The 25,516-nt window shown below is 40.0% G+C and overlaps 1 protein-coding gene across 3 annotated transcripts in view; it reads left to right on the top strand.

Annotated features, from left to right (window-relative positions):
• The window catches only part of ATG7 (autophagy related 7), a 273,640-nt gene that overhangs the window by 127,497 nt on the left and 120,627 nt on the right, over positions 1-25,516 (top strand). For all 3 annotated transcript variants that reach the window (XM_053600407.1, XM_053600408.1, XM_053600406.1), the window contains exon 18: positions 20,685-20,807. In XM_053600407.1, coding sequence (XP_053456382.1) covers positions 20,685-20,807 — 123 coding nt within the window. The remainder of the gene's footprint in view (positions 1-20,684; positions 20,808-25,516) is intronic.

The following is a 25,516-nucleotide window of genomic DNA, read 5'->3' as shown; positions in this document are numbered from 1 at the left end:
ATAAGTTAAGACCATGTACTGAGGATTTATACATAACAGAATGCTGGGGAATTTCTACCTTATCTAAAGATAGGTCAAGTAAATAGAGGAGTAAGCTTTAGCATTTGGGGCATTCATAAAAAGGAAGTTGAGGACCACCTAAGCAGCACCTTTAGCATCCTTTCAAGGTTAGAGAGATAAAAGTTGTAGTCTAGGTCTTGTCAATCCTGGGAACCCTTATAAATTATTTTGTACTTTAGTTGGGATCCCCTCAAGAGATATACCTAGAAGTTAAGAATGAACTGGAAGCCGGGCGCGGTGGCTCACGCCTGTAATCCCAGCACTGTGGGAGGCTGAGGAGGGAGAATCGCTTGAGCTCAGGAGTTCGAGACTCGCCTGAGCGACAGTGAGACCCCGACTCGTGAAAAAAATGGAAAAACCCAGCCGGGCGCCGCCGCGAGCGCCTGTAATCCCAGCGGCTTCCGGAGGCTGAGGCAGCGGGGTGCCCGCAGCCCGTTGTGGTGAGCTACCACGCCCACTGCACTCTGCTCAGGGGCATAGGGTGGGACCCTGTCTCAACAAAACAAAACAAAAAAAAAAAAAGTGAAGAAATAAAAAATAAGCAACGAAATAAAATAAAAAAAAAAAGAATGAACTGGAAGTAAACCAAGTCTTACCTTGGCTATAGCAGTTTCATGTTATCTAAGTGGCTCAGAAACCTAAAGCTTACTTGGATTAAGATGATTCCATTTAGCTAATGCCCATAGGTGCCGGGTAAAGGCAGTGAAATTTTAGAGGAAAACATCATGATCCTAGTCCTCAAAATATTTCTGCAAATAATTGTTTTGTTACAATATGCAGCCATAATCAGCGGTAATCAGGCACACAAGGAAGGAAGATACCATAAGTGAGAGCCAGCAGAAGCAACAGATAAAAGAAATAGACCCAAAGATTCTAGATATAGGACTTATCAGACATAGACTGTAAAATACTATTCTTATACATAGTATTAAAATAAAACCCAAATTTTAGTTTCCACTAAGACCAGAAACTCTAAAACATGGCTTTGCAGATTAAAATAAATTCTAGGGGGTGGGCAGGGGAGGGTCAGTTAAAACAAACAAATAAAACCCCAAATTCTAGAACTGAAAATACAAAAATGAAATAAATAGGTTATAGGCAACTATATACAGTTGAAGAACAAATTAGCGAACTGGAAAATAGAAGAAACTATTCTAAGTAAAGTACAGAGACAAAATGATGGAAAATATAAGAGAAGGTAAGAGGGACTCAAGTGAGAAAGTCTAACAATCATGTAACGATATCTAGAAAAAAGCGGAGAAAGATTCTGTAACAATTTTGGAAGGATTATAGCTAAACATTTTTGAAACCAAGGAAAGACCAAAAGCCTCAAATTTAGGAAGCTCAACAAATTTAAAACAATATAAGTAAAACTAAAGTCACACCTAGATCCATCATAATGAAATTTCAGAAAATACAAAGAAATCTTAAAAGCAATGTGTTAGTGATATCACTAACTTCTGAAGAGTGATAAGGAGACTTATGTTGACTCCTCAATAGCAGAGAGCAGGCTAAAAGATAATGGAGATAGTATCTTCAGTGTGTTTAAAGAAATAACTGCCAACCTAGAATTTTAAGCCCAGCAGAAAATACTGTTCAAGAATGAAAGGACAGAGGTAAAAGTGAATATTAAAGGTATTTTGCATAGACAAAAACAGTCTACTACTAGCATGTTTGTACAACAGGGATTTCTAATGGGTATTCTACAACTACAATGAAAGAAAAATGTAAGATCAAAAGTGTACAAAATAAAAAGCACAGGCAGTGGTAAATATGTGCATAACTAAATGAACAGTTGACTATATGAGACAATAAAATGTTGGATAGGTTAAGAAAACAAGGATTTAAAATACAAGAAAAGTCAAAATTGGGAGGAAGTGATTGGAATTAGTCTGTTCTAAGGTTCTTGCATTGTTTAGATGAGAGTAAAGGTGATAATTAATGTTCGACTTTAATAAATCAAGGATATATGTTGTAATCAATACACTAAACAAATAGAAAAATTGAATAATTTCCAACTAATTAAAAAACCAGTGATGGGGCGGCGCCTGTGGCTCAGTTGGTAAGGCGCCGGCCCCATATACCGAGGGTGGCGGGTTCAAACCCAGCCCCGGCCAAACTGCAACCAAAGAATAGCCGGGCGTTGTGGCGGGCGCCTGTAGTCCCAGCTACTCGGGAGGCTGAGGCAAGAGAATCGCTTAAGCCCAGGAGTTGGAGGTTGCTGTGAGCTGTGTGAGGCCACGGCACTCTACCGAGGGCCATAAAGTGAGACTCTGTCTCTACAAAAAAAAAAAAAAAAAAACCAGTGATGAAAAGATGGCTAAAAGGAACATAGAACAAGAACCATATGAAAAGCACAAGAAGTGGTAGTAAACTTAAATCCACATGTGTTAGTAACTGCGTTAAACATAATTAACTGAATGCTGGTTAGAAAGCAAAGAGAGACTAGATTTTTAAAATTATATGACTTATATAAGCAGTATATCTTAAACTTAGGGATGCAGAAGGATTGAAAATAAATGTAAAAATGTACATAGTCTAAATACTAGCCACTAGAAAGCTGGTGTAGCTATGTTAATATCAGACAAAATAGACTTTAAATCAAAAAGTTGATTACTTTATATTAATTCTACTTTATAATTGGTTTTAATTTACCAGGAAGATAAGTTCTAAATTTGTATTTAATTACATGTCTACAAAATATATAAAACAAAAATTTATAGAATTACTTGGAGAAATAGACAATCTATAATCAGAAAATTTTAATGAATCTTTCTCAGTAATTGATGAAAAAAAGATACCAAATAAATCACGGTGGGTTACTGAAAATTTGATCAACATGGTTAATAAGCATCTTCTAGTGAACACATGTAGACTACTGCATACAACTGTAAAATCCACATACTTTTTAAGAATACGCATCTTATAAGGAGTCACTAGAATATACCAAATAATTGTCTCAAAACAAATTTCAAATAGTCCAGTTATACATAATGTATACTCTAATTCCAGTGCAATTATGCTATAAATCAGTAATAAGCAGATAACTATGAAATAATACCACTTGGAAATCCAAATACATACTTCTAAATAACTCATGAATTAAAGATGATAGAATAGAAATTAGGAAATATTTCAGGCCAGGCACGGTGGCTTGTACCTGTAATCCTATTACTTTGGGAGATCAAGGCAGACGGACTGCTTGAGGCTAGAAGTTTAAGACCAGCATGCACGAAAGCAAGACCTTGCCTCTACAAAAAGTAGAAACAAATGGCTGGGCATGGTGGCATGTAGCTGTAGTCCCAGCTACTCAGGAGACCGAGGAAGGAGGATCGCTTCATCCCAGGAGTTTGAGGTTGCAATGGGTTATGATGATGCCACTGCACTGTAGCCCCAGCAACAAAGCAAGACCCTTTCTCAAAAAAGAAAATAATTTTTTAACTGAATGATAAAAACATACATATATCAAAATTGTCAGATAAGGATAAAGCAGTATTTAATCAAAATTAGATAGCCTAAGAAGAAGAAAGGGCCAAAGTTAACAACTAAATATTTATGTCTAAAAGATAGAAAAAGCAGAACAGTAAATACGAACAGAAAGTAGGAGTTGCTACAGAGAGGAGCAGAGGGACTCTCGAAGCCGAGTTGGTTCTTCGGAAGGACCTGTAAAATTCATAAACCTCCTGTAAGACTGAGCAAGAAGAAAAGGAAAGCACAAATTAACATGTATCTTAACATGTTGAATGTTTAAAAGTCGGGTGCAAAAGAGTGTAAGTTCAGTGTTCAGAAACATATAAAACTGATTAGGGAAGATTAAGTGAAAAATTAGAGAAGTAAGGCAGTGATTATAAATCAGTGGTTACCTCTGAGAAGCAAGAAGGAAGCTGTGATTGGGAAGTGGCTTTATGGTGACTTTGGATGTGCTGATGTTACAGATGTTCTGTCCACTTGAAGCTATAGCATACACTTTTCTGTGTTATTTCACAATGAACAGGTTGAAATAGTAAATTCTGTATGCTGTATACTGGGTTTTGCAGGCATGCCCATCATTTACACTACTCTTGACAGATAGGGTCACAGCCTGCCACACTGTCTTTCAGAGAATGTTCATCCTAGCCTGATATTTCTAGAAGTGGATCACTTAGCTCATCGACCTAAGGTGATAGGAGACTTGAGTCCAAATTAAGTTTTCATTAACTTACCCACACCATACTTAATTAAAGCCAGTGTATAGGAACTTTTTGAAATCGAAACTCTGTTCCCTCTTATGTAAGGCCCCCAGATACACAAGCCTGCAGGGGTAGGCAAGTAAATAAATGAGCACAGAGAACTAGTTGGAAGACAGCAGGAACAACACAGGGACACTAGCCGACTAGAGCTCCAGGCTCTGGACGATTATCGACTTGCAGAAAACTAGCAATGACGTTGCCATACCTTTGAGAGAGAGAGAGACATAGAGAGAGATATTTTTTTTTTTTTTTTTTCCAAGAGTAGGTAGACATTTGAGTTTTAATGTGAAAACATCTGAGTTTTTAAGTATTGGTTTGAAAACTTTTTCCCGGTCAAAATACTACACGGATCAAACCAAACCTGTTTCTGGGCTATTTCCAGCTGTAGGGCTGTTAGTTTATGACTGTGGCCTCAATAGCCATGCAGATTGGAGAGAAAGAATAATGCATAAAATAGTGTAAATTTCTCAGTGGAGCTTGCCTTCCAAACATGCACTTATATAATTCTTAATTCCAAAATTAAAAGAAACTCAACCAAAATTCACACGTTACAAATGTCATTCAGGGTGATAGTTTTTTTAGTGAAACTTGGCTTTCTGTGTAAGGAATGAAATATTTTTTTGCCATAAAGAGTTTATTAAAAGGATTGACTAAAACTGCTAAACAAACAGTGATATCAGATAAAATTATTTATCTTAGGAATAATTGCTAAAGATGGACTTCTAAATTAATTTTTTTAAAAAACCACATGTAGGCTCGGCGTGCAGCACAGTGGTTATGGCACCGGCCACATTCACTGAGGCTGGCGGGTTTGAACCCGGCCCAGGCCAGGTAAACAACAACAACTGCAACAAAAAAATAGCTGGGTGTTGTGGCGGCTGCCTGTAGTCCCAGCTATTTGGGAGGCTGAGGCAAGAGAATCACTGAAGCCCCAGAGTTTGAGGTTGCTGTGAGCTGTGACGCCACAGCACTCCACTGAGGGCAACATAGTGAGAATCTGTCTCAAAAAAAAAAAAAAAAAAAAAACCACATGTACTTCTTCATGAGTTGAGTACCAAGACAACATACTCCTGTTTAGCTATAGCAGGCATTTTCCAGCACCATCAGCATCCTCTGGGAACTTGCTAGAAACGCAAATTCTCAGACATTACCACAAACCTAATTAATCAGAAACTCTGGCACTGGGGCCCAGCTATCTGTGTTTTAACAAGCCCTCCAGGGAACTCTGATGCATGCCCAAGTTTTGAGAACCACTGCTCTAACTTTTGTGCTTTCTGACTTATTTTGAAGAATGACTTTAGAAAGTCGTATTTTGTTAGGTCAAGGTTTCAAGTGCATTTTTAACATACCTTGACATCCTCCAAATCAAAGAATATCTTTGGTTTGTCTGAAGTCAGCGAAAAAGTATGATTTGGTTTAAAAAGATGATTGAGAAAGGAAAGTCACATCCCTAAAAAATTCATTTTAAAGTAGGAATCGTACACGCAGCAGGTGTGACGGTGACCTCTTTCTGCCTTTCCCCTTCACTCCCCGTAGGCTGTTTGTGCCGTCCTTGCCACTGACCGGCTCACTAAGATCATCCACTTTACATTCAGGATGCAATTGAGGTTTTTTTGATGTGTGCGTGGGAACGTGCCATGTGCAAATTATCATAGAAGCCTTCCCTGATGCCCTTCTGTTTTAGGCGCCTTTCTGTGCGTACATCCACAGTGGCTTCCCACTGAGCTCTGATTAGGCTTCCTGCTAAATGGCAGAGTCCTGGAGGTTCCCATGACCTCCGTACCTTTTAGTGCTTAGAACTATAAGCTCTGTGTAATGGATGCTCAGCAGATACTTTTTGAGTCTCTAAAGCTGTGATTTTCGACCAGTGTGCCATGAGGGGATCTTAGGTGTGCCACGAAAAATTTTAAAGGTCACTAATTAAATTATTTTTGAAAGAAGTTCAATGCATAGTAAGTATATTCTTTTTTTCCTTTTTTTCTTTTTTTGACCAACATAACTTAAGAATGCTGTGGAAGTTCGAACTACAGGTTAAAGTGTGCCTGAGATAAAAAAGGTTGAAAAACACTGGTCTAGAGTCTCAGCTCTGAGAATGCAGGAGTAATAGCTGTTTAACCTATTGAACTTTTTTTTTTAGAGACACAGTCTCATTATGTCACCCTTGGTAGAGTGCCATGGTGTCACAGCTCACAGCAACCTCAAACTTTTGGGCTTAAGCGATTCTCTTGCCTCAGCCTCCCAAGTAGCTGGGACTACAAGCGCCCGCCACAACGCCGGGCTATTTTTTTGTTATAGTTGTTATTGTTGTTTGGCGGGCCTGGGTGGGGTTAGAATCCCCTGACCCCCAGTGTATGTGGCTGGCACCCTAGCCACTGAGCTGCAGGTGCCAAGCCGATACCTTTTTTTTTAAATTAGTTTATGTGGTGAGAAACATATTTTGATTCAATTGATAACTTTTAACCTTTTGCTTAGTAGATAGTAAACATTTGTATGTTGAGGTATAACTTATAAACAGTATATACACAAATATACAACTTGAGTGTTTTATTTTTTTCCCATGTAACTGCCATTAATGTCAATGTATAGAATATTTCTGGTATCCTCCAGACTCCTCTGGGCCCTCTCTTAATCGCCTTGTCCAAGGCTGAAAACAACTCTGTCTTCTATCATCACAAGTTAGTTTTGCTGCTTGTGAATTTCCTAGTTTTGTACAGTGTATATTCTTTGGCGTTTGGCCTCTTTCAGCCCCTATTCTGTCTGTGAAATTCATACATACTGCACACAGCAGCAGTTCTTTTCCATTGATGTGTAGTATTCCACTCTGTGAAGGTACCACTGTTCATCCACTCTACTACTGATGAACAGTTGAGTTGTTTTTATTGGGCGTATCATTCAATGGATATTTACTGAGTGCCCACTGTGCACCTGGCCTTCTGGGCTCTGGGGATGCAGTAATGAATGAGATAGATAAAAACATAGACTTTGGGGAATTTATAGTCAAGTGACAGAAAGTGGGGATAATGATAAGGTAGTTTACTAATTTTAATTTCAGCTAGTGATAAATGCCAAGAAGAAAATAAGAGTAAAACAATGAGATGGAGAGTGGGGGGTGGGTAAGTGTGTCTTTTTGCCCTGACGTTTCTGAGGAGGTGACATTTGAGTGAGACTTTAATGATAGAAAAGTGCCATCCATGCAGTGATCTTCAGGGTACTTTGAGCAGAAATAACACAAATAGGCTGAGTGCCGTGGCTCAAGTCTGTAATTCCAGCATTTGGGAGGCCAGTGCAGGAGTTATTGCTTGACCCCAGCAAGTCAAAACCTGGGCAACATACGTTGCCTCAAAAAATAAAGAGGGAAAATGAACTGTGTCAGATGTTGCTGATGGATTGAATAAGATAAGGATTATAAATTGCAAGAGATTTCCTTAAATGCCTGGGGCTGTCTCCCAGCCTTTGCTGAGGCCCTGTGCGTGTTGAGGCATGGGGAAACCTCCTCCTTACCGTTTAGCTCCTGCCTGCACAGATCCTTAAGATCAGCTGGACAGAGAGCTTCGGGCCTGCCTTCTGAGATCTTCCCTGAGCACAGGCATAATTAGGGCATATACCTAGCTCTATGCCTGTGCACAGTCTTCTCAAGTCTCAAGAATACATTTGATCTTTCCAACCTCCTATAGCATTTCCTAGATTTTTTTAAAGCTTTTTGGTTAGCCTATTGTTGCTCCAGCTGTTAACTATGACCCCAGATCATGATATTAAACAATTGTCTGCAATAGTTTTTTAACCATTGGCCCCAGAAAAATGTCTTACTCCGTGGGTGAGTTCTGAGTCAAGTCAAATTCAGACAGTTTGTCAGTGGGGTCTTGCTGGCAACCACTAAACAGGTGAGGATTTTCTGAAATCAAGCTTTGTAGGAGCTCCAATCCCAAATTGCTTCCTCTAGTGGCTTTCAGCCTGCTGGTCTTCACTATGATTGTGTGTTATTGGTTTTCAAGGCTACCATGGAGCTTGAGGGAAGTTAAAATGCCACAAAGCTTATTGTTTTTACCAAGATTTTTTTTGGGGGGGTTGGGGGGAGTGTCTTTTAAAACTTTTTTGTAGAGTTGGGGTCTTGCTATGTTGGACAGGCTGGTATCAAACTCCTGACCTCAGGCAGTCTTTCCAGGACACTAAGAGACAGAGATGGGTCAAAGCGTTTCCTCCCAGTCTTACTAGCAATGCTTCCAGCTCATTACCCAAAGTGAGTACTCTCCACCCTGGAAAGGGCCGTCCGTGACAGTCCTGGAAACCAGAGGCTTCTGCCCTCAGTGTGGAACCAGCCCTCTGCAGAAATCCACGGGTAGGTTGTCATCTTTAAGAGAGAGTGTTTTGACTCTCTGTTAGGATCACCTGGTGGCTTCCAACCACACTCTTTTATTACCTTATCTGGGGCACTGGGCAAGCTTTCCCTAAGTTGCTTATTCCCTAAGATATTCCCCAAGATTAACATCAGATTGCTATGAACCTAAACAGCATAGATAGATATGTGTGATAGATAGTTTTTTTTTTTGTTTTTTTTTTTTTTGAGACAGAGCCATGACACCCAGCTATTATTTCTTATTTTTGTAGAGACAGGGTCTCACTGTTTCCCAGGCTGGGTCTTGAACTTCTGCCCTCAAGTGATCCTTCTACCTTGGCCTTCAGAAGGATTATAGGCATGAGCCATCATGCCTGGCCCAAGTGGGATTATTTTTGTCGTTTCTTTCTTAGACCATTTAATATTAGTTTATAGAAGTACAACTAATTTTTCATGTTGATTTTACATCCTGCTACTTTGCTGATTCATTTACTCAGGTTTCTTGGTGGAATCTGTAGGTTTTTGGTACATGTAAAGATCATATCACTTGTGAACACAGATAATTTTACTTTTTCTTTTTCCATTTGGATGCCTTTTTTTCTTTTTCTTGCTATTTGCTCTTTCTAGAACTTCCCATGTTATAGTGAACAGAAATGGGAAAGTGGGCCTTGCCATATTCTTTAGTGGAAAAGCTTTTGTTCTTTCATTATTGTGTATGATGCTTGCTGTGGTTTTTCACATGCAGTGTTTATTGTGTTAATACCATTTATTTTGTTTCCTAGTTTGTGTGTTTTTAATCAAGAAAGGGTGTTAAATTTTGTCAAATGCTTTTTCTGCATCAATTGAGATGATGGTTTTTTCCCTTCATTCTGTTAATATGGTATATTACATGGATTTTTTTTATATGTTGAACTGTTCTTACTTTCTAGGAATAAATCCCACTAGTCATGGCATATAATAACTCTTTTAATATGGAACTTTTAATATAAGATCTGAATCTAACATGTAGAAAACCCTAAATACTGCATTGTTAGAATCAATCGATAAAATCAGCAAAGTGTCGGATGCAGAGTCAACACACAGTTTGCTAGTATTTTGGTGAGAATTTTTGTATCCGTGTTAACAAGTTACATTGGTCTATGGTATTCTTGCAGCGTCTTTTTCTGTCCTCAAAGAATGAGTTAGAAAGTTTTCTGTCCTCTTCAATTTTTTGGAAAAGTTTAAAATGGGTTGTGTTAGTTCTTTAAATGTTGGTAAAATTTACCAACAAAACCATTAGGTCCTTTTCTTTGGAGATTGTTTATTACCGATTCAGTGTCCATATTGGTCTATTCAGGTATTCTGTTTCTCTGTGATTTAGTTGTGGTAAGTTTGTGTTTCGAGGGATTTATCCATTTCATCTAGGTTATGGTATTATGTTTTTTTTTTTTTTTTTTTTTTTTTGTAGAGACACAGTCTCACTGTACCGCCCTCGGGTAGAGTGCCGTGGCGTCACACGGCTCACAGCAACCTCTAACTCTTGGGCTTAGGCGATTCTCTTGCCTCAGCCTCCCGAGTAGCTGGGACTACAGGCGCCCGCCACAACGCCCGGCTATTTTTTGGTTGCAGTTTGGCCGGGGCTGGGTTTGAACCCGCCACCCTCGGCATATGGGGCCGGCGCCCTCCTCACTGAGCCACAGGCGCCGCCCTATGGTATTATGTTTTTAATTTTGAATTCCACCTGTTCATCACTAGTGTATTGGAGAATCATTGAATTTTATATATTGACCATGTATCCTGCTGCCTTGCTATAATTAGCTATTATTTCCAGCAGTACTTTTGTAAATTTGTATTTTCTACAAAAAGTCATGTCATGTGTAAAGTTTTATTTCTTTCTTCCTGATCAATATACTGTTTATTTCCTTCGCTTATCTTATCACATTAGCTAGGTCTTCCAGTATGATGTTGAAAGGATTGGTGAGAGGGGATTTCTGTTCCATTTTCTTCATCTTAGTAGAGAAATTTCTAGTTTTTCATCATGAATTAAAATGTTAACTGCAGTTTGGGGGTGGTGCCTGTGGCTCAGTGAGTAGGGCACCGGCCCTATATACCAAGGGTGGTGAGTTATACCCTGGCCAAACTGCAACAAAAAAATAACCGGGTGTTGTGGCAGGCACCTGAGGTTCCAGCTTCTTGGGAGGCTGAGGCAAGAGAATCACCTAAGCCCAGGAGCTGGAGGTTGCTGTGAGCCGTGACACCTTGGAACTCTGAGGGCAACAAAGTGAGATTCTGTCTCTAAAAAAAAAAAGAATTTTTGTAGATAATTTAACAAGTTGCTCTTCTCCTCTATTCCTAGTTTGCTGAGAGTTTTTGTCAAAAGTAGTGTTCAGTTTGTCAAATGTGTTTTCCACATCTATTGTTCATGTGATTTTTCTTATTTAGCCCTGTTCGTGTGATGGTTTTTGTTTTTTATTTTTATTTATTTATTTATTTTTTTGAGACAGAGCCTCACTATGTCACCCTCAGTAGAGTGCCATAGTGTCACAGACCCCAGCAACCTCAAACTCTTGGGCTTAAGCGATTCTCTAGCCTCAGCCTCCCAAGTAGCTGGGACTACAGGCGCCCACCACCGCGCCCGGCTATTTTTTTTCTTGTAGTTGTCATTGTTGTTTTAGTGAGCCCTGGTCGGATTTGAACCCACCAGCCCCAGTGTCTGTGACTGCACCCTAACCACTGAGCAACGGGCACCAAGCCCAGATGATGTTTTATGTTAATTTATTTTGCTTTGTTTTTGAGACAGAGTTTCACTTTGTCACCCTTGGTAGAGTGCTGTGATGTCATAGCTCACAGTAACCTCAAACTCTTGGGCTCAAGTGATTCTCTTGCCTCAGCCTCCCAAGTAGCTGGAACTACAGGCACCTGCCACAGCGCCTGGCTATTTTTAGAAAGGAGGTCTCGCTCTGGCTCATGCTGTTCTCGAACCTGTGAACTAAAGCAGTCCACCACCTTGCCCTCCCAAGTGCTGGGATTACAGGTGTGAGCCACCACACCTGGCCCTCTCCTTTTTTTTTTTTTTTCTTTTTAATGTTTTTGGTTTATTTGAGCATTTTTTATAATTCCATTTTCTCCCCTTCCTTAGCATATTAGTTACACCTCTTGTATTACATTTTTTAGTGGTTGCCCAGAGTTTATAGTATATACTTACAGTGAATTCAGACTTTCTGGTAACACTGGGCCACTTGACAGGTAGGAGGGTGAGTACCTTATAACAACAAATAATCCTAATTCCTCTCTCATCCCTTGTATCATTGGTGCTGTTCACTTCCCGTCATGGTAAGCATACATAAACTTAATATACGTGAGTCATCTCCATAGACAAATGTAATCAAACATATTGTCACTGTTATGTTGAACAGACTATTGTCTGATCAGTTGAGAACAAGAAAACTTATTTAATCTTCACCGTTCCTTCTTTGACATCCTTATTTTATATAGATCCAAATTTCTGACCTATGTCATTTTTTTCCTCTCTAAAGAACTACTTTTAACATGTCTGTTGGGAACAAATTCCTTCAATTTTTATTTGTATGAGAAAGGCTTTTTTCTCTTTTACTTTTAAAGTGTAATTTCTTGGGATAGAGAGTTCTAGGTTGTTGGATATTTTTCTCTCAACACTTCAGATATTTCAGTTCACTCTTGTTGCGTGGTTTCAGAGAAGTTGGTTGTCATTCTCATCTTGGCTCCTCCTTTTTTCTTTCTCTGGCTTCTTTCAGTATTTTTTCTTTATATGTGATTTTCTGAAATTTAAAAATGATATGCCTAGGTGTAGCTTTTTCCCCATTTATCCTGCTTGGTGTCCTTCATGCTTCCTGGATCTACGGATTGATGTCTGATGTTAATTTGGGGGAAATTCTTAGTTATGATTATTTCAACTATTTCTTTTCCTTTCTCTTTCTTCTTCTGATAATCTCAGGTCATACGTTACACCTGTTGTAGTTGTCCACGGCTCTTGGATAGTCTGTTCTGGTTTTATTAAGTCTTTTTCTCTTATTAGTTTTGGAAATTTCTATTGATACATCCTCAAATTCAGAAACTCTTTCCTTAGCTGTGTCCAGTCTAATAAGCCCATGAAAGGCATTCATTTCTGATGTACTCGTTTGACCTCTAGAGTTTCTTTTTGGTTCTTTCTTAGAATTTCCAACTCTCTGCTTGTATTACCCATCTGTTTTTATATACTGTCTACTTTATCATTTAGAGCCCTTAGCATGTTGATCATAGTTGTTTTAAAGTTCCAACATCCTTGCCACGTCTGGTTCTGATTCATGCTCTGTCTCTTCAAATTGTGTATTTTACTGTGCCTTGTAGTTTTTTCTTAGTAGTCAGAAATGATGTACCGGGTAAAGGTAAGTGCTGTAAATAGGCCTTTAATAACGTGATGCCAAGGTGTGGGGCAAGGATTCTTTGATTGAGTGTCAATCTCTTGGTGACACTGTGCATCAGGATTGTGAAGGTCGCAAATTCTTACTGCTCATCACTCCCCTTCCCCTTTAGGTAGGACAGGATGACTAGATTGGGCTGGAGTTGGGTATTCCCTTTCCTCCAGGTCAGTTGGACTCCGGTAAAACCACAGTGGGCTGGGCTCTAGTTATCTGCTTTCTCTTAGGGTCAGATCTTGTTAAGAACAAAAGGCTGTGACATATTTCAGAATGGTTCTTTTTTGGCTCGGTGCCTGTAGCTGAGCGGCTAGAGCGCCAGCCACACACGCCAGAGCTGGCGGGTTTGAATCCAGCCTCGGCCTGCCAAACAACAATGACAACTACAACCAAAAAATAGCCAGGCATTGTGGCGGGCACCTGTAGTCCCAGCTACTTCGGAGGCTGAGGCAAGAGAGTTACTTAAGCCCAAAAGTTCAAGGTTGCTGTGAGCTGTGATGCCATGGCAGTCTACCAAGGGTGACATAGTGAGACTCTTGTTTCAAAAAAAAAAAAAAAAGGTTCTTTTTTCCCCTCCCGCTGCCCGAAGCAGGGGGGGATTTTTCTGTAATATTTGTGAGAACCCAGTTGAGCTCCTAGAGATAAAACTCAGAAGCACAGGGGCCTCCTTGTGACTGGGTCTTTGACTCCCAAACTGAGCCACATCCAGCCTCCAGCAATTTGTCAGTTACAGTTCAGGTTTTTTTGCCCCACTGCTGGTCCCTGTGGAGGTTCCTGCCCCAGTGTGCTGTGACTCTGTACCTGCCTGTCTGTCCAGTTTGAGGGACCGTGACCTCACCTGAATTTTTTAGAAATCGTACACATGTATTTTTTTTAATTGTTAAAAAGAAGTAATTATAATTTCTAAACAAAAGAAAAGACTTTAAACAAGAGGTTTATAGAAACCGCATGTTCGGGCAGTGCCTGTGGCTCAGTGAGTAGGGCGCCGGCCCCATATGCCGAGGGTGGCGGGTTCAAACCCAGCCCCGGCCAAACTGCAACAAAAAAATAGCCGGGCGTTGTGGCGGGCGCCTGTAGTCCCAGCTGCTTGGGAGGCTGAGGCAGGAGAATCACGTAAGCCCAAGAGTTAGAGGTTGCTGTGAGCCGTGTGACGCCACGGCACTCTACCTGAGGGCGGTACGTGAGACTCTGTCTCTACAAAAAAAAAAAGGAAACCGCATGTTCCTTTCCCCTTTTGAACATATATAAGCTATTTTTTTACATGGCGTGCTTCTTTCTTGTTCTCATTGAAGAATAATAGACCAACTATGTGTCCCTTTTGCTTCTCATGAAATGAAAATCATTATTTGCTGTTATGAGGTGATCTCTGACCCTTTATAAGGCGTTTTCCAGAGAGTTTCCCGAAATTGGAGATTTGTGGAAAGGCTTCAATGTCTAGCTGGTGTCTGAGTTTGATGTAGTAAAGAGCAAGGTGTCAGCAGAGTCTCAGCATAACAGGTGCTACTCCTAAAATCACGTTTGAAGAAGAGGTTCTACAGGTTTTTGTCTTGGAGTATGTGGGTCATTACAAAAGTTTCAAGATACACAAAAATCAAGAAATGTAGATACACGTGGACGTACGTATGTGTTCATATATGTCATAAATAAAGGAACACCCCCATCCCCTGCCCGCAAAACAGTTAAGTAAGAAAAATCACAGATCAGGGTCTTCATACTAAAAGCGTCATAGTTAGTTCTCTACTTTGCAAACTTCCCCAGGACCTTTAGAATGCTTCTGACCTTCAGAGATGTGATGTGTACCCTTCTCAGGACTGTGTATTATATAATGTGTTCACTTGAGAGGCGTGCTATGTTTTATGATGACGGACAGGTTGTTGGTGAAATTCGTCATGATTGTATCTTTTTTTTCTTTTCTTTTTTGGACAGTTTTAGACACCTTTTCCCATTTAAGACAGTTCAACTGTTTGTAGGGAGTAAAATCTTCATACTTTTTATAAGCTGCTTATTCTCATAACACAGATTAACTTCAGAGCATATAAAGAGAGGACTGGAAAACCCTCGCATGATTAAATATGCACCTAGAGGATTAAGTTCTCCCACCTACTTTTAAGGCAGTGCTGTGAATAATGTTTGGGCATTAGACTTTCCGTACAGCCCGACTCTGAGGGAAGCCTTTCCTTCCTTCTGCCCTTACTGTTAGTGTTTCCATTCTCACATTTGTAGAACTGCAAAAATTATCTGTGGGAACATGAGCTTAAAACCTGAAAGTTTAACTGAAGTCCAACAAAGTATCTTGTCTGGAATAATGCCAATTTTTCTTCAAAGATTTTGTCCATTTTTCAAACGACTTTTTTTTATCTGACTGGAAACTTGGCATAGAGCATCTGTTTACAGGCATACCTCAGAGATATTGTGGGTTTGGTTCTAGACCACTGTGATAAAATGAGTCACGTGAATTTTTTGGTTCCCAATACATATAGAAGTTATGTTTATACTATTGTGTAGTCTATTAAATTTGCAATAGCATTATTCTAAAAAAAAAAAAAAATGAAGACAACAACGAAATTTCCTGTACTGAGTGACTTTTCCTTTTACAAAAGATTTCTCTGTAGGATGCAATGCTATTTGATAGCATTTTACCCGTAATAGAATTTCTTTGAAAATTGGACTTGTTTTACACTGCTGGGGGGACTGCAGACTAATACAGTGAGGAAGGAAGGAAGTATGGAGAATCCTCAAAGAACTTAAACTAGACCTCCCATTTGATCCTCCATTACTGGGCATTTACCCATCAGAAAAAAGAAAATCATTTTATCATAAGGACATTTGCACTGGACTGTTTATTGCAGCTCAGTTTACAATTACTAAATTGTGGAGACGACCTCAATGCCCACCAATCCGGGAATGGATTAACAAGCTGTGGTGTATGTATACCATGGAATACTATTCAGCCACTCACAAAGATGGTGGCTTTACATCTTTTGTATTAACCTGGATGGAGGTAGAACACATTCTTTTTAGTAAAGCTTCAAAAGAATCAAAAAGCAAGAATCCAATGTACTCAATTCTGACATGAGCAATTGATGCTAGTACTTGGTGTGGGGTGAGGGAAAGGAGGAGTGGAGAGAGGGAAGGGGGCAGTGGGTCACAGTGTGTGACACACCTCTTGGGGGCAGGACACAATTGTAAGAGGGACTTTACCTAACAAATGCAAGCAGATTTGTATAACCTGATTCTTTGTATCCGCAGTGATTCACCAACAGTAAAAATAAAAATTGAACTCATTCCTTTTAAAACTTGCTTTTGCTTTATGAACTAAATTTATGTAATATGCCCAATCTTGTCATTTCAACAGTGTTCATAGCGTCTTTACCTGGAATAGATTTCATCTCAAGAAACCACTGTTTTTGCTCCCGTATAAGAAGTAACTTCTTGTCCATTGAAGTTCGATCATGACATTGCAGCAGTTTGATTAGATCTTCAGGTTCCACTTCTAATTCTAGTTCTCTTGCTGTTTCTACCGCTGCTGTCTTTTTAGTTCCTCTTAAACCCTTCCAGGATTATGATCGATTTCTTCCCAACTCTTGCCATTGTTGATGCTTTGACCTCTTCCTGGGAATCACAAAAGTTCTCAAATCATCTAGAACGCCTTTGCAGAAGGTTTTCCGTTTTCTTTGCCCAGATCCATCAGCATCTGTAGCCTTATGAAGTGTATTTCTTTTTTTTTTTGTGTAGAGACAGAGTCTCACTTTATGGCCCTCGGTAGAGTGCTGTGGCCTCACCCAGCTCACAGCAACCTCCAACTCCTGGGCCCAAGCGATTCTCTTGCCTCAGCCTCCTGAGCAGCTGGGACTACAGGCGCCCGCCACAACGCCCGGCTATTTTTTTGTTGCAGTTTGGCCGGGGCTGGGCTTGAACCCGCCACCCTCGGCATATGGGGCCGGCGCCCTACTCACTGAGCCACAGGCGCCGCCCTGAAGTGTATTTCTTAAATAGTAAAGCTTAAAAGTTGAAATTACTCTTGACTTCTGAACTGCAGAATGGATTTTGGGTTATCGGGTCATGAAAGCAACATTCATTTCTTGCACATCTGCATCAGAATTCTTGGATGGCTAGGTGCATTGTCAACAAACAGTAATGTTTTTGAGCAGTAGTTCTCAACAGTAAGCCTACAATATTCAGTAAACCATGCTGTACACAGATGTACCATCTATCATCAGTCCTTGTTTCATTTATGAAGCACAGCCAGAGTAGATTTACCATTTTTAAGGTCCCTAGGATTTTTGGAATGGTAAATCAGTATTGGCTTCAAGTTTAAGTAACCAGCCTCAGTAGCCCTTCACAAGAGAGTTAAGCCTGTTTTTTTAAACCTTTTAAGCCAGTTACTGACTTCTCTCTAGCTATGAAAGTCCTAGGTGGGATCTTTTTCCAATTGGAAGGCTGTTTTTGCAACAGTGAAAATCTCCTGTTTACTGTGGCCACTTAGATCCATGGTCTTAGCCAGATCTTGTGATAACTTGCTACAGCTTCTGCGTTGGCACTTGCTGCTTCGCCTTGCACGTTTATGTTACAGAGATGGCTTCTTTCCTTGACCCTTATCAGCCAACCTCTGCTAGCGTCAGACTTTTCTTCTGCAGCTTCCTCACCCCTCTCAGCCTTTGTAGAAATGAAGGGAGTTAGGCCTTTGCACTGGATCAGGCTTTGTCTTAAGGGAATGTTGTGGATGGTTTGATCTTCTGTCCAGACCACTGAAACTTTCTTTGTATCAGAGATAAGCCTATTCTGCTTTCTTGTCACTCGTGTTCACTGGAGTAGCACTTACAATTCCCTTCAAGAACTTTTCCTTTGCCTTCACATGTTGGTTAACTCTTTAGCCCAAGAAACCTAGCTTCTGGCTCGGCGCCTGTAGCTCAAGCAGCTAGAGCACCAGCCACATACACTGGAGCTGGCAGGTTTGAATGCAGCCCGGGCCCACCAAACAACAAAGACAGCTGCAGCAAAAAAATAGCTGGGTGCTGGGCAGGCACCTGTAGTCTCAGCTACTTGGGAGCCTGAGGCAAGAGAATTGCTTAAGCCTAAGACTTTGAAGTTGCTGTGAGCTGTGACATAAGAGCACTCTACAGCTTGAGAGTTGTCTCAAAAAAAAAAGAAAAAAAGAGGCCTGGCTTGAAACCTGTCTCAGTTTCGACATGCCTTCCTCACTAAACTTAATAATATTTTCTATCTTTTTATTTCACTTGGAACTCTTAGAGGCCATTGTAGGGTTATTCACTTTCCTAATTTCAATATTGTTGTGTCTGAGGGAATAGAGACACCCAAGGAGATGGAGAGAGACAGGGAAATGACTGACTGGTAGAATAGTCAGAACACATACATATTTACTTAAGCTTGCTGTCTTACATAGGTGTCGTCTGTGGCACCTAACAAATTAAAAATAGTGACAGCAGGCCAGGCGCGAGCAGCTCATGCCTGTAACCGTAGCACTCTGGGAGGCCGAGGCAGGTGGATTTTCTGAACTCACGAGTTTGAGACCAGCCTGAGCAAAAGTGAGACCCCTGTCTCTACTAAAAGTAGAAAATCTGAGGCAAGAGAATCACCTGAGCCCAAGAGTTTGAGGTTACTGTGAGCTATGATGGCACAGCCCTCATAGCTTGAGAAGGCGACAGCTTGAGACTCTGTCTCAAAAAAATAAAAGAAAATAGTGACAGCAAAAAAAAAAAAAATAATAATGAAAAGGTCTGAAATACTGCAAGAATTACCGAAATGTGACACAGAGACACCGAGTGAGCACATGGTGTTGTTAGAAAGATGGCACGGCTAGCCTTGTTCAACTCAGGGTTAGCACAGACCTTCAACTTGTTACATCTGCCAAGCACAGTAAAGTGAAACTCAGTTAAGCACTGTGTACCTGTACTGAGCGTTGGGGTTTTCTCAGAAATAAGTGATCACTAAACATCGTATTTATCATTTTGGAAAATATCATTTAATTTCCATGTACAGTTTTCCTAAGATAACATTTCTGTTTGTAACGAATCTCATTATTACCAAGGGATTTGGTTGTTTGTCATATGCCTTATTATCTAGGCATCGAGTTGTCAAATTAATTTCCTGTGGCTGATTAGCCTAGACTTTGTATATGCCTAGGAGCATAATGAGCCCTGTTCAGCTCTCCAAGACTCCCAATCTCTCTGATCCTACCAGCCAGAACCCATTCTCAGTTCATTGGTGCTCACTAGCCCTTCGTCTTCTTTGACTTTATTTATTATTTATTTATTTTGTAGTTTTGGCCCGGGCTGGTTTTGAACCCACCACCTCTGGCATATGGGGCCAGCGCCCTACTCCTTTGAGCCACAGGAGCCACCCTCTTTGACTTTTTTTTTTTATCCTTATCCTGCTAGGCTCCAAGCTTAGATGATTGCCTTTCTCCCAACAGTGAGCAGGGGCTTGAAATTGCTGGCACTGTTGGAGTGCTATGGGTCAGCTTCCCTTCTCCCAACCCCTACCAGCCCTGCCTCCCCACCATCACATTCCTCAAGCCTCTTACCTCAGCCTTGCCCCTTTTCTAGCCCTTGAGGATCTTGTGCTTACTGTCCTGTTACTAGAGCTCCCGCCCCCAGTCCCCTGTTCCCCTAATTTTTTTTTCTTTCTTTTTTTATTAAATCATAGCTGTGTACATTGATATGATCATGGGGCATCATTCACTAGCTTCACAGAGCGTTTACCAAGTTTCACATATACCCTTGTAAGATGCACCGCTGGTGTAATCCCACCAATCCCCTTCCCTCTACTGCTCCCCTAATTTTTTAGTGCAACCGCTTTGCCCATCCTTCCTCCACACTTCTGTCCCCTCTTTTCTAGCCCCAGCTAGAAAAGCTATCAGCACTTCAGCATTCTTCTGCCTTTCCTAAGCCCTTTCTCCAGCACTGGGGAAAAAAGATTTCACTATCTTTTAAATAAGATATACAGGCAGCGATTTATATTCTCTGCCTCTTTCGTTTTAGCCTTTTTGGTAGATATGAAATAGTATTTTCATTATGGTTTTAGTTTTCATTTCTCTGACCACTCGTGACACTGAGCTCGTTTCCATGTTCATGGCCGCTTTCGATGTGTTCTTTTGTGAAGTGCCTATTGAAAATTATTTTCCATTTTAGAATTATTTTTAAAAATACATGTGGCTCACTAGTACGTCACATTCGTGACAGAATCCTTTTGTTCCTCCCTTTATCTTTTAAAATTTTTTTCTTGGCTCTCTCACCTTCTGTTTCTTTTCTAACAAAAACAAACTTTTGTGCCAGTTGTACCAGTAACTAAACCCAGCTCTTCAGCATTTATAGTGAATTTGCATGAAATAAGTTTATTTTATTTAGGAATTTTCATAAAATACATGTATTTTATTTGCGGGAAATAATGGCATCTGAACTGAAAGATGTTACTCTTTCTATGAAGGAGAAAGATAAATACTAAGCCTTCCCAATTTTCGCCTAGCAGATTGTACTTTTTTCAGATTGTATTTCAGATTAAATCTCCATATTTAATTCTCCTTTTAGTTTCATTTTTAGAAAAGTACTTATTATTAAATAGAAGTACAAGTCTTTTAATATGCAATTCCAAATCTGCAACCTCCTTTTTAAAAATGTAAATATTTTACAGGTTCTTGATCAGTATGAACGAGAAGGATTTAATTTCCTAGCCAAGGTGTTTAATTCTTCACATTCCTTCTTAGAAGACTTGACCGGTCTGACATTGCTGCATCAAGAGACCCAAGCTGCTGAGGTAAGAACAGAACCAGCTTTCTCTACTGAGGACTGGTCCATTCAAAGCCTGTTTGACATTCAGCATTATGGAAAATGAAGAAAGCAATTAATTGAGCACATATAGCTAAAATGTCTGCTAAATATTAGAGAACAAAGAACATTCAGCAGTTGCTGGATGCTGGTGTGTATAGGTTGCTGTACAGTAGGTGCCCAATGTACAAAATTATTGATAAAGGAATTGGCTTTGATTGCCAAGTAGTGAAGATCTGCGTGTGTGTATGGCCTTTGAGAATTGGCTTTAATGTTCATATATATAAAAAAAGATGATCAGTGAAGACATTGAACTCTGGCCACGTTCTCAAGAAAGAACAGATTAGGCTCGGCACCTGTAGCTCAGTGAATAATGTACCAGCCACATACACCGAAGCTGGTGGGTTCGAGCCAGGCATTATGGCGGGCGCCTGTAGTCCCAGGTACTTAGGAGGCTGAGGAAGAGAATCACTTAAGCCCAAGAGTTTGAGGTTGCCGTGAGCTGTGATGCCACTGCTCTACCCAGGGTAACATAGTGAGTCTCTGTCTCAAAAAAAATGAAAGAGCAGATTGGACTCTGGGCTGTGTTCTTCAGAAGGAACAAACTTGGCTTGTATTTCACAATTTGATCAGACTTCTTAGGCCCCTGAACTCCATCATGAAATGGCTTCCCCAGTCACAACCTGAGGGGGTTATTCGTTCTCAGCTAGAGTATCCTGCAGATCTTAATTTCTTGGGTCATTGCATCTTTTTTTAAAGGCTGAGTTTTAAAAAGTAGATTATCATTTTGTTTTTTCAAATGCTTAGTGCTCTTAGAAATGAGTATGGCACATATGGTAGTAGAGCTATTCAAGTCACTTGGCAAAATGCACGATTCCTCAAAATGGGTCAGTGAGATTTAAATGAGATCAAATCAACATTTTTCTCTTAGTTACCCAAATGAAGGTGTGGGTTGGAGAAACGTGGCCTACGTTGTGCCTCTGTAGGCTACATAAGGAAAACCGGGGCTGCCTGTGTTCTGCAGGGTGGCACACCTGCAAAATCGCCTGTGCCTTCTTCACTGATTAACCTCCAGTTCTTTCCACCCTGGCTTGTATAGCCTTACCACTGGGGGAGGTCTCAGGTAGTCGGTGAGTAGATGGCCTGGCCCAATACTGGACCAGCCAGGGGTGAAAGGGCTGCTAACAGGGTGGGTAGAGCTAACCTGGAGTATAGGAAAGCCATGTGGAAATATTAGAGTCAAACTCCCTGGATCGTTGTGGACAATGGGGGAATAAGTTTTTCAGGCACATGAGGGAGGCAAGATAGTACATCTCTACTTCCAGACTTAGAACTGAAGCCAGTTCTTCTTTAACTTGCTCTCATGTCCTGTGGGTATTAAACAGATTGAATTTTCCACTTATGGCCAATAGTTAGAACCACTGGGAATCTCTTATCTTCATTTTTAGGAGGTAAATGGCATCTCTGCAGAACTTTGAGATACTTTGAGATTCCCCCACCCCCAGAATTTTGGTCAAGTTCCCAAACAGGGTTCAGAACACTATTTTGATTGCCTGTCATATTGTCTGTTGAGCAGCACTGTATTCCCTGATGGTCTGGGATAAGTAACTTACAGATGCTTGCAACTATGCAATCATTTGGTGAGACGGCTTGGGGGAGCTTAGCTACCTAGCTGAAATAACTTAAATATTTCTCTTTAGTTGGCCAGAAGAATTATAGCTTGAAATTAACCCCATATTTCACTCTTTAGAACAGAACAGATGCTAGGATAATGGGCAGATTCCTTGATTTAAACCTGATATTATTTTGCGTCTTAGTTGGCCAAATATTAATAGCTTTTCTAAATAGATGGTAGAGCAGAAGAGAATATGGTTTCATCCATAAGTCTGAGGTTTTTTAAAATTTGCCTCCATTAAATTATATTTAGAGTTTTGGAATCATAAGGCACACATCAGATTTTTGATTAGAAGTGGTAAACTAGGGTGGCGCCTGTGGCTCAATGAGTAGGGCGCCAGCCCTATATGCCGAGGGTGGCGGGTTCAAACCCAGCCCCGGCCAAACTGTAACCAAAAAATACCCGGGCGTTGTGGCGGGCGCCTGTAGTCCCAGCTGCTCGGGAGGCTGAGGCAAGAGAATCGCGTAAGCCCAAGAGTTAAGAGGTTGCTGTGAGCCGTGTGACGCCACGGCACTCTACCCGAGGGCGGTACAGTGAGACTCTGTCTCTACAAAAAAAAAAAAAAAAAGTGGTAAACTAGCTGGCCTATGAGCCAGCTATGGCTTGCAGGTGTACTGTTTTTGGCCTGTCTTATGTGTTAAATTTTGAAGAAAGCCAACATTTAAAATCATGAGTTTTACATAAAAGTCTGAATTTTCTCATTTCCAACTTCTTTAAAAAATTAGATCCAGCAATTCCAGACCTGCATTCCTTAATAGTGATGGTTAACTGGAGCTGAGAAGCAAATAGTGCACTTGATACAAAAGGTATAAAAATACTCTGTGAGAAGGAAATCTTCCTTCTATACCTGCCTGTCCCTCAGCTCCCACAATTCCCTTCCTGGAGACAAACACTGCTGGACATTTCTTGCCCAGAGGTATTCTTGAGGTGATATTCCCCACGTAAGTGATACTCTCCAGTTAATGACCCTTAGAGATATTTGAGTCTGTAACCTCAGTCTCAGAAAAGGATTATTATATTCTTCTTACCTCTAAACAGGACTATGTTTTAAGATAAGGTCTAAAATACAATAGTCACTAGAGGACCTCATAGGAACAGAATTTATCCTGCCTACATCATTTTGTGTTGCTTTGAAAATTTGTGTGTATTTGTGTGTGTGTAAGCAAAATATGTATATCAAAAAACATACACATTTGTATGAAGGTGGTGTTTTATGTACTGACTCCCAATGCATTTACAGATGTTCAGAAGTAAAAATATAAAATTCTGCATTCTATGTGGAAAGGTTTGTTTATTTTAGCAATATAACCAAGATGCTGATTTCTCACTTTTGGATTAACTGTTTTCATCAATCAATATCGTAACTATAGAAGATTCGACTAGATAATTAAATGACAGTATCATTATATATCTTGTTTATAAAATACATATTGGAACAATTTACTGAACATATTTTAAAATTTAATAGCAAAGACTGCACTGCACCTGAATCCAGAAGTTGATGAGATACTGACCCACATGGGCTTCTCATCTATAGTGCATGCTTGTATTACCAAAAATGTTTTAGTCACTTACAAAAATGTTTTAGTCACGAGAGGCAATTACTTCTGCCCAGGAGAATAGAGATTTCAAGGAACAGAACAAGTATTTCAGTTAGTTTTAAAGGACAAATAGGGTACTTTTAAAAATACAAGTTGGGGCTGAGCACAGTGGCTCACACCTGTAATCTCAGCACTTTGGAAGACTGAGGCTAAAGGATCTATTGAGGCTGGATGTTCAAGACCAGCCTGGGCTGTGGGTTTGTCATAGATAGCTTCGATCAGTTTAAGAAATGTGCCACCTATGCCTGTACTCTTCAGTGTTCTAATTAGAAAAGGATGCTGGATTTTATTGAATGCTTTTTCTGCATCTATATGAGAGATCACATGGTCTTTATTTTTGCTTCTGTTAATATAGTAGATAATGTTTATGGACTTGCGTATGTTAAACTAGCCTTGCATCCCTGGGATGAAAGGGATATATGACTTTTTTGATGATAAGCTGTAATCTATTGGCTAGGATTTTTTGAGAATTTTTGCATCTATATTCATTAGTGAAATTGGTCTGAAATTCTCCTTTTCAGTTGGGTCTTTTCCTAGTTTTGGTATCAGGGTGATGTTTGCTTTGTAGAACGTGTTGGGGAAGATTCCTTCCTCCTCAATTTTTTGGAATAATTTCTGCGGTACGGGAATAAGCTCTTCTTTGAAGGTTTGGTAGAATTCTGGTGTGAAGCCACTTGGACCAGGGCATATTTTTGTTGGAAGATTTTTTTATTGTTTTTTTGATCTCAGTACGTGAAATTGGTCTGTTCAGGAGCTCTATTTCTTCCTGGCTAAGTCTAGGGAGAGGGTGTGATTCCAGATATTGATCCATTTCCTTCACATTGTCAAATTTCTGGGCATAGAGTTTCTGATAGTATTCAATCATGATCTCTTGTATATCTGTGTCATCAGTTGTTATTTCCCCTTTATCATTTCTGATTGAGGTTACGAGAGATTTTACTTTTCTATTTCTATTTAGTCTGGCCAAAGGTTTATCTATTTTATTTATTTTTTTCAAAAAAATCAACTCCTTGTTTCATTAATTTTCTGAATGATTTCTTTTGTTTTCAATTTCATTGATCTCTGATTTAATTTTGGATATTTCTTTTCTTCTACCGGATTTAGGCTTAGATTGTTCTTCTTTTCCCAATTCCATAAGATGGCTTGTGAGTTTATTTCTGTTTTTCCAAGACAGGCATCTAAAATGATAAATTTTCCTCTCAAATGCTTTTGCAGTATCCCACAGGTTTTGGTAGCTTGTGTCTTCATTGTTGTTATGCTCAAGGAAGTTAATGATTTCCTCTTTTATTTCTTCACCCAACTGTCATTCAACAGAAGGTTGTTTAATTTCCATGCCTTCCCATGGGGTTGAATGTTTTTGTTGGAGTTGAGTTCTACCTTTAGTGCCTTGTGGTCTGAGAAGATGCAAGGTAAACTTTCAGT

The sequence above is a fragment of the Nycticebus coucang genome, chromosome 8 (genome assembly GCF_027406575.1).
Source record: "Nycticebus coucang isolate mNycCou1 chromosome 8, mNycCou1.pri, whole genome shotgun sequence".
Classification (NCBI taxonomy): Eukaryota; Metazoa; Chordata; class Mammalia; order Primates; family Lorisidae; genus Nycticebus; species Nycticebus coucang.
The sequence above is the reverse complement of the archived record's forward strand: the minus strand, read 5'-3'. Positions and strand labels throughout refer to the sequence as shown.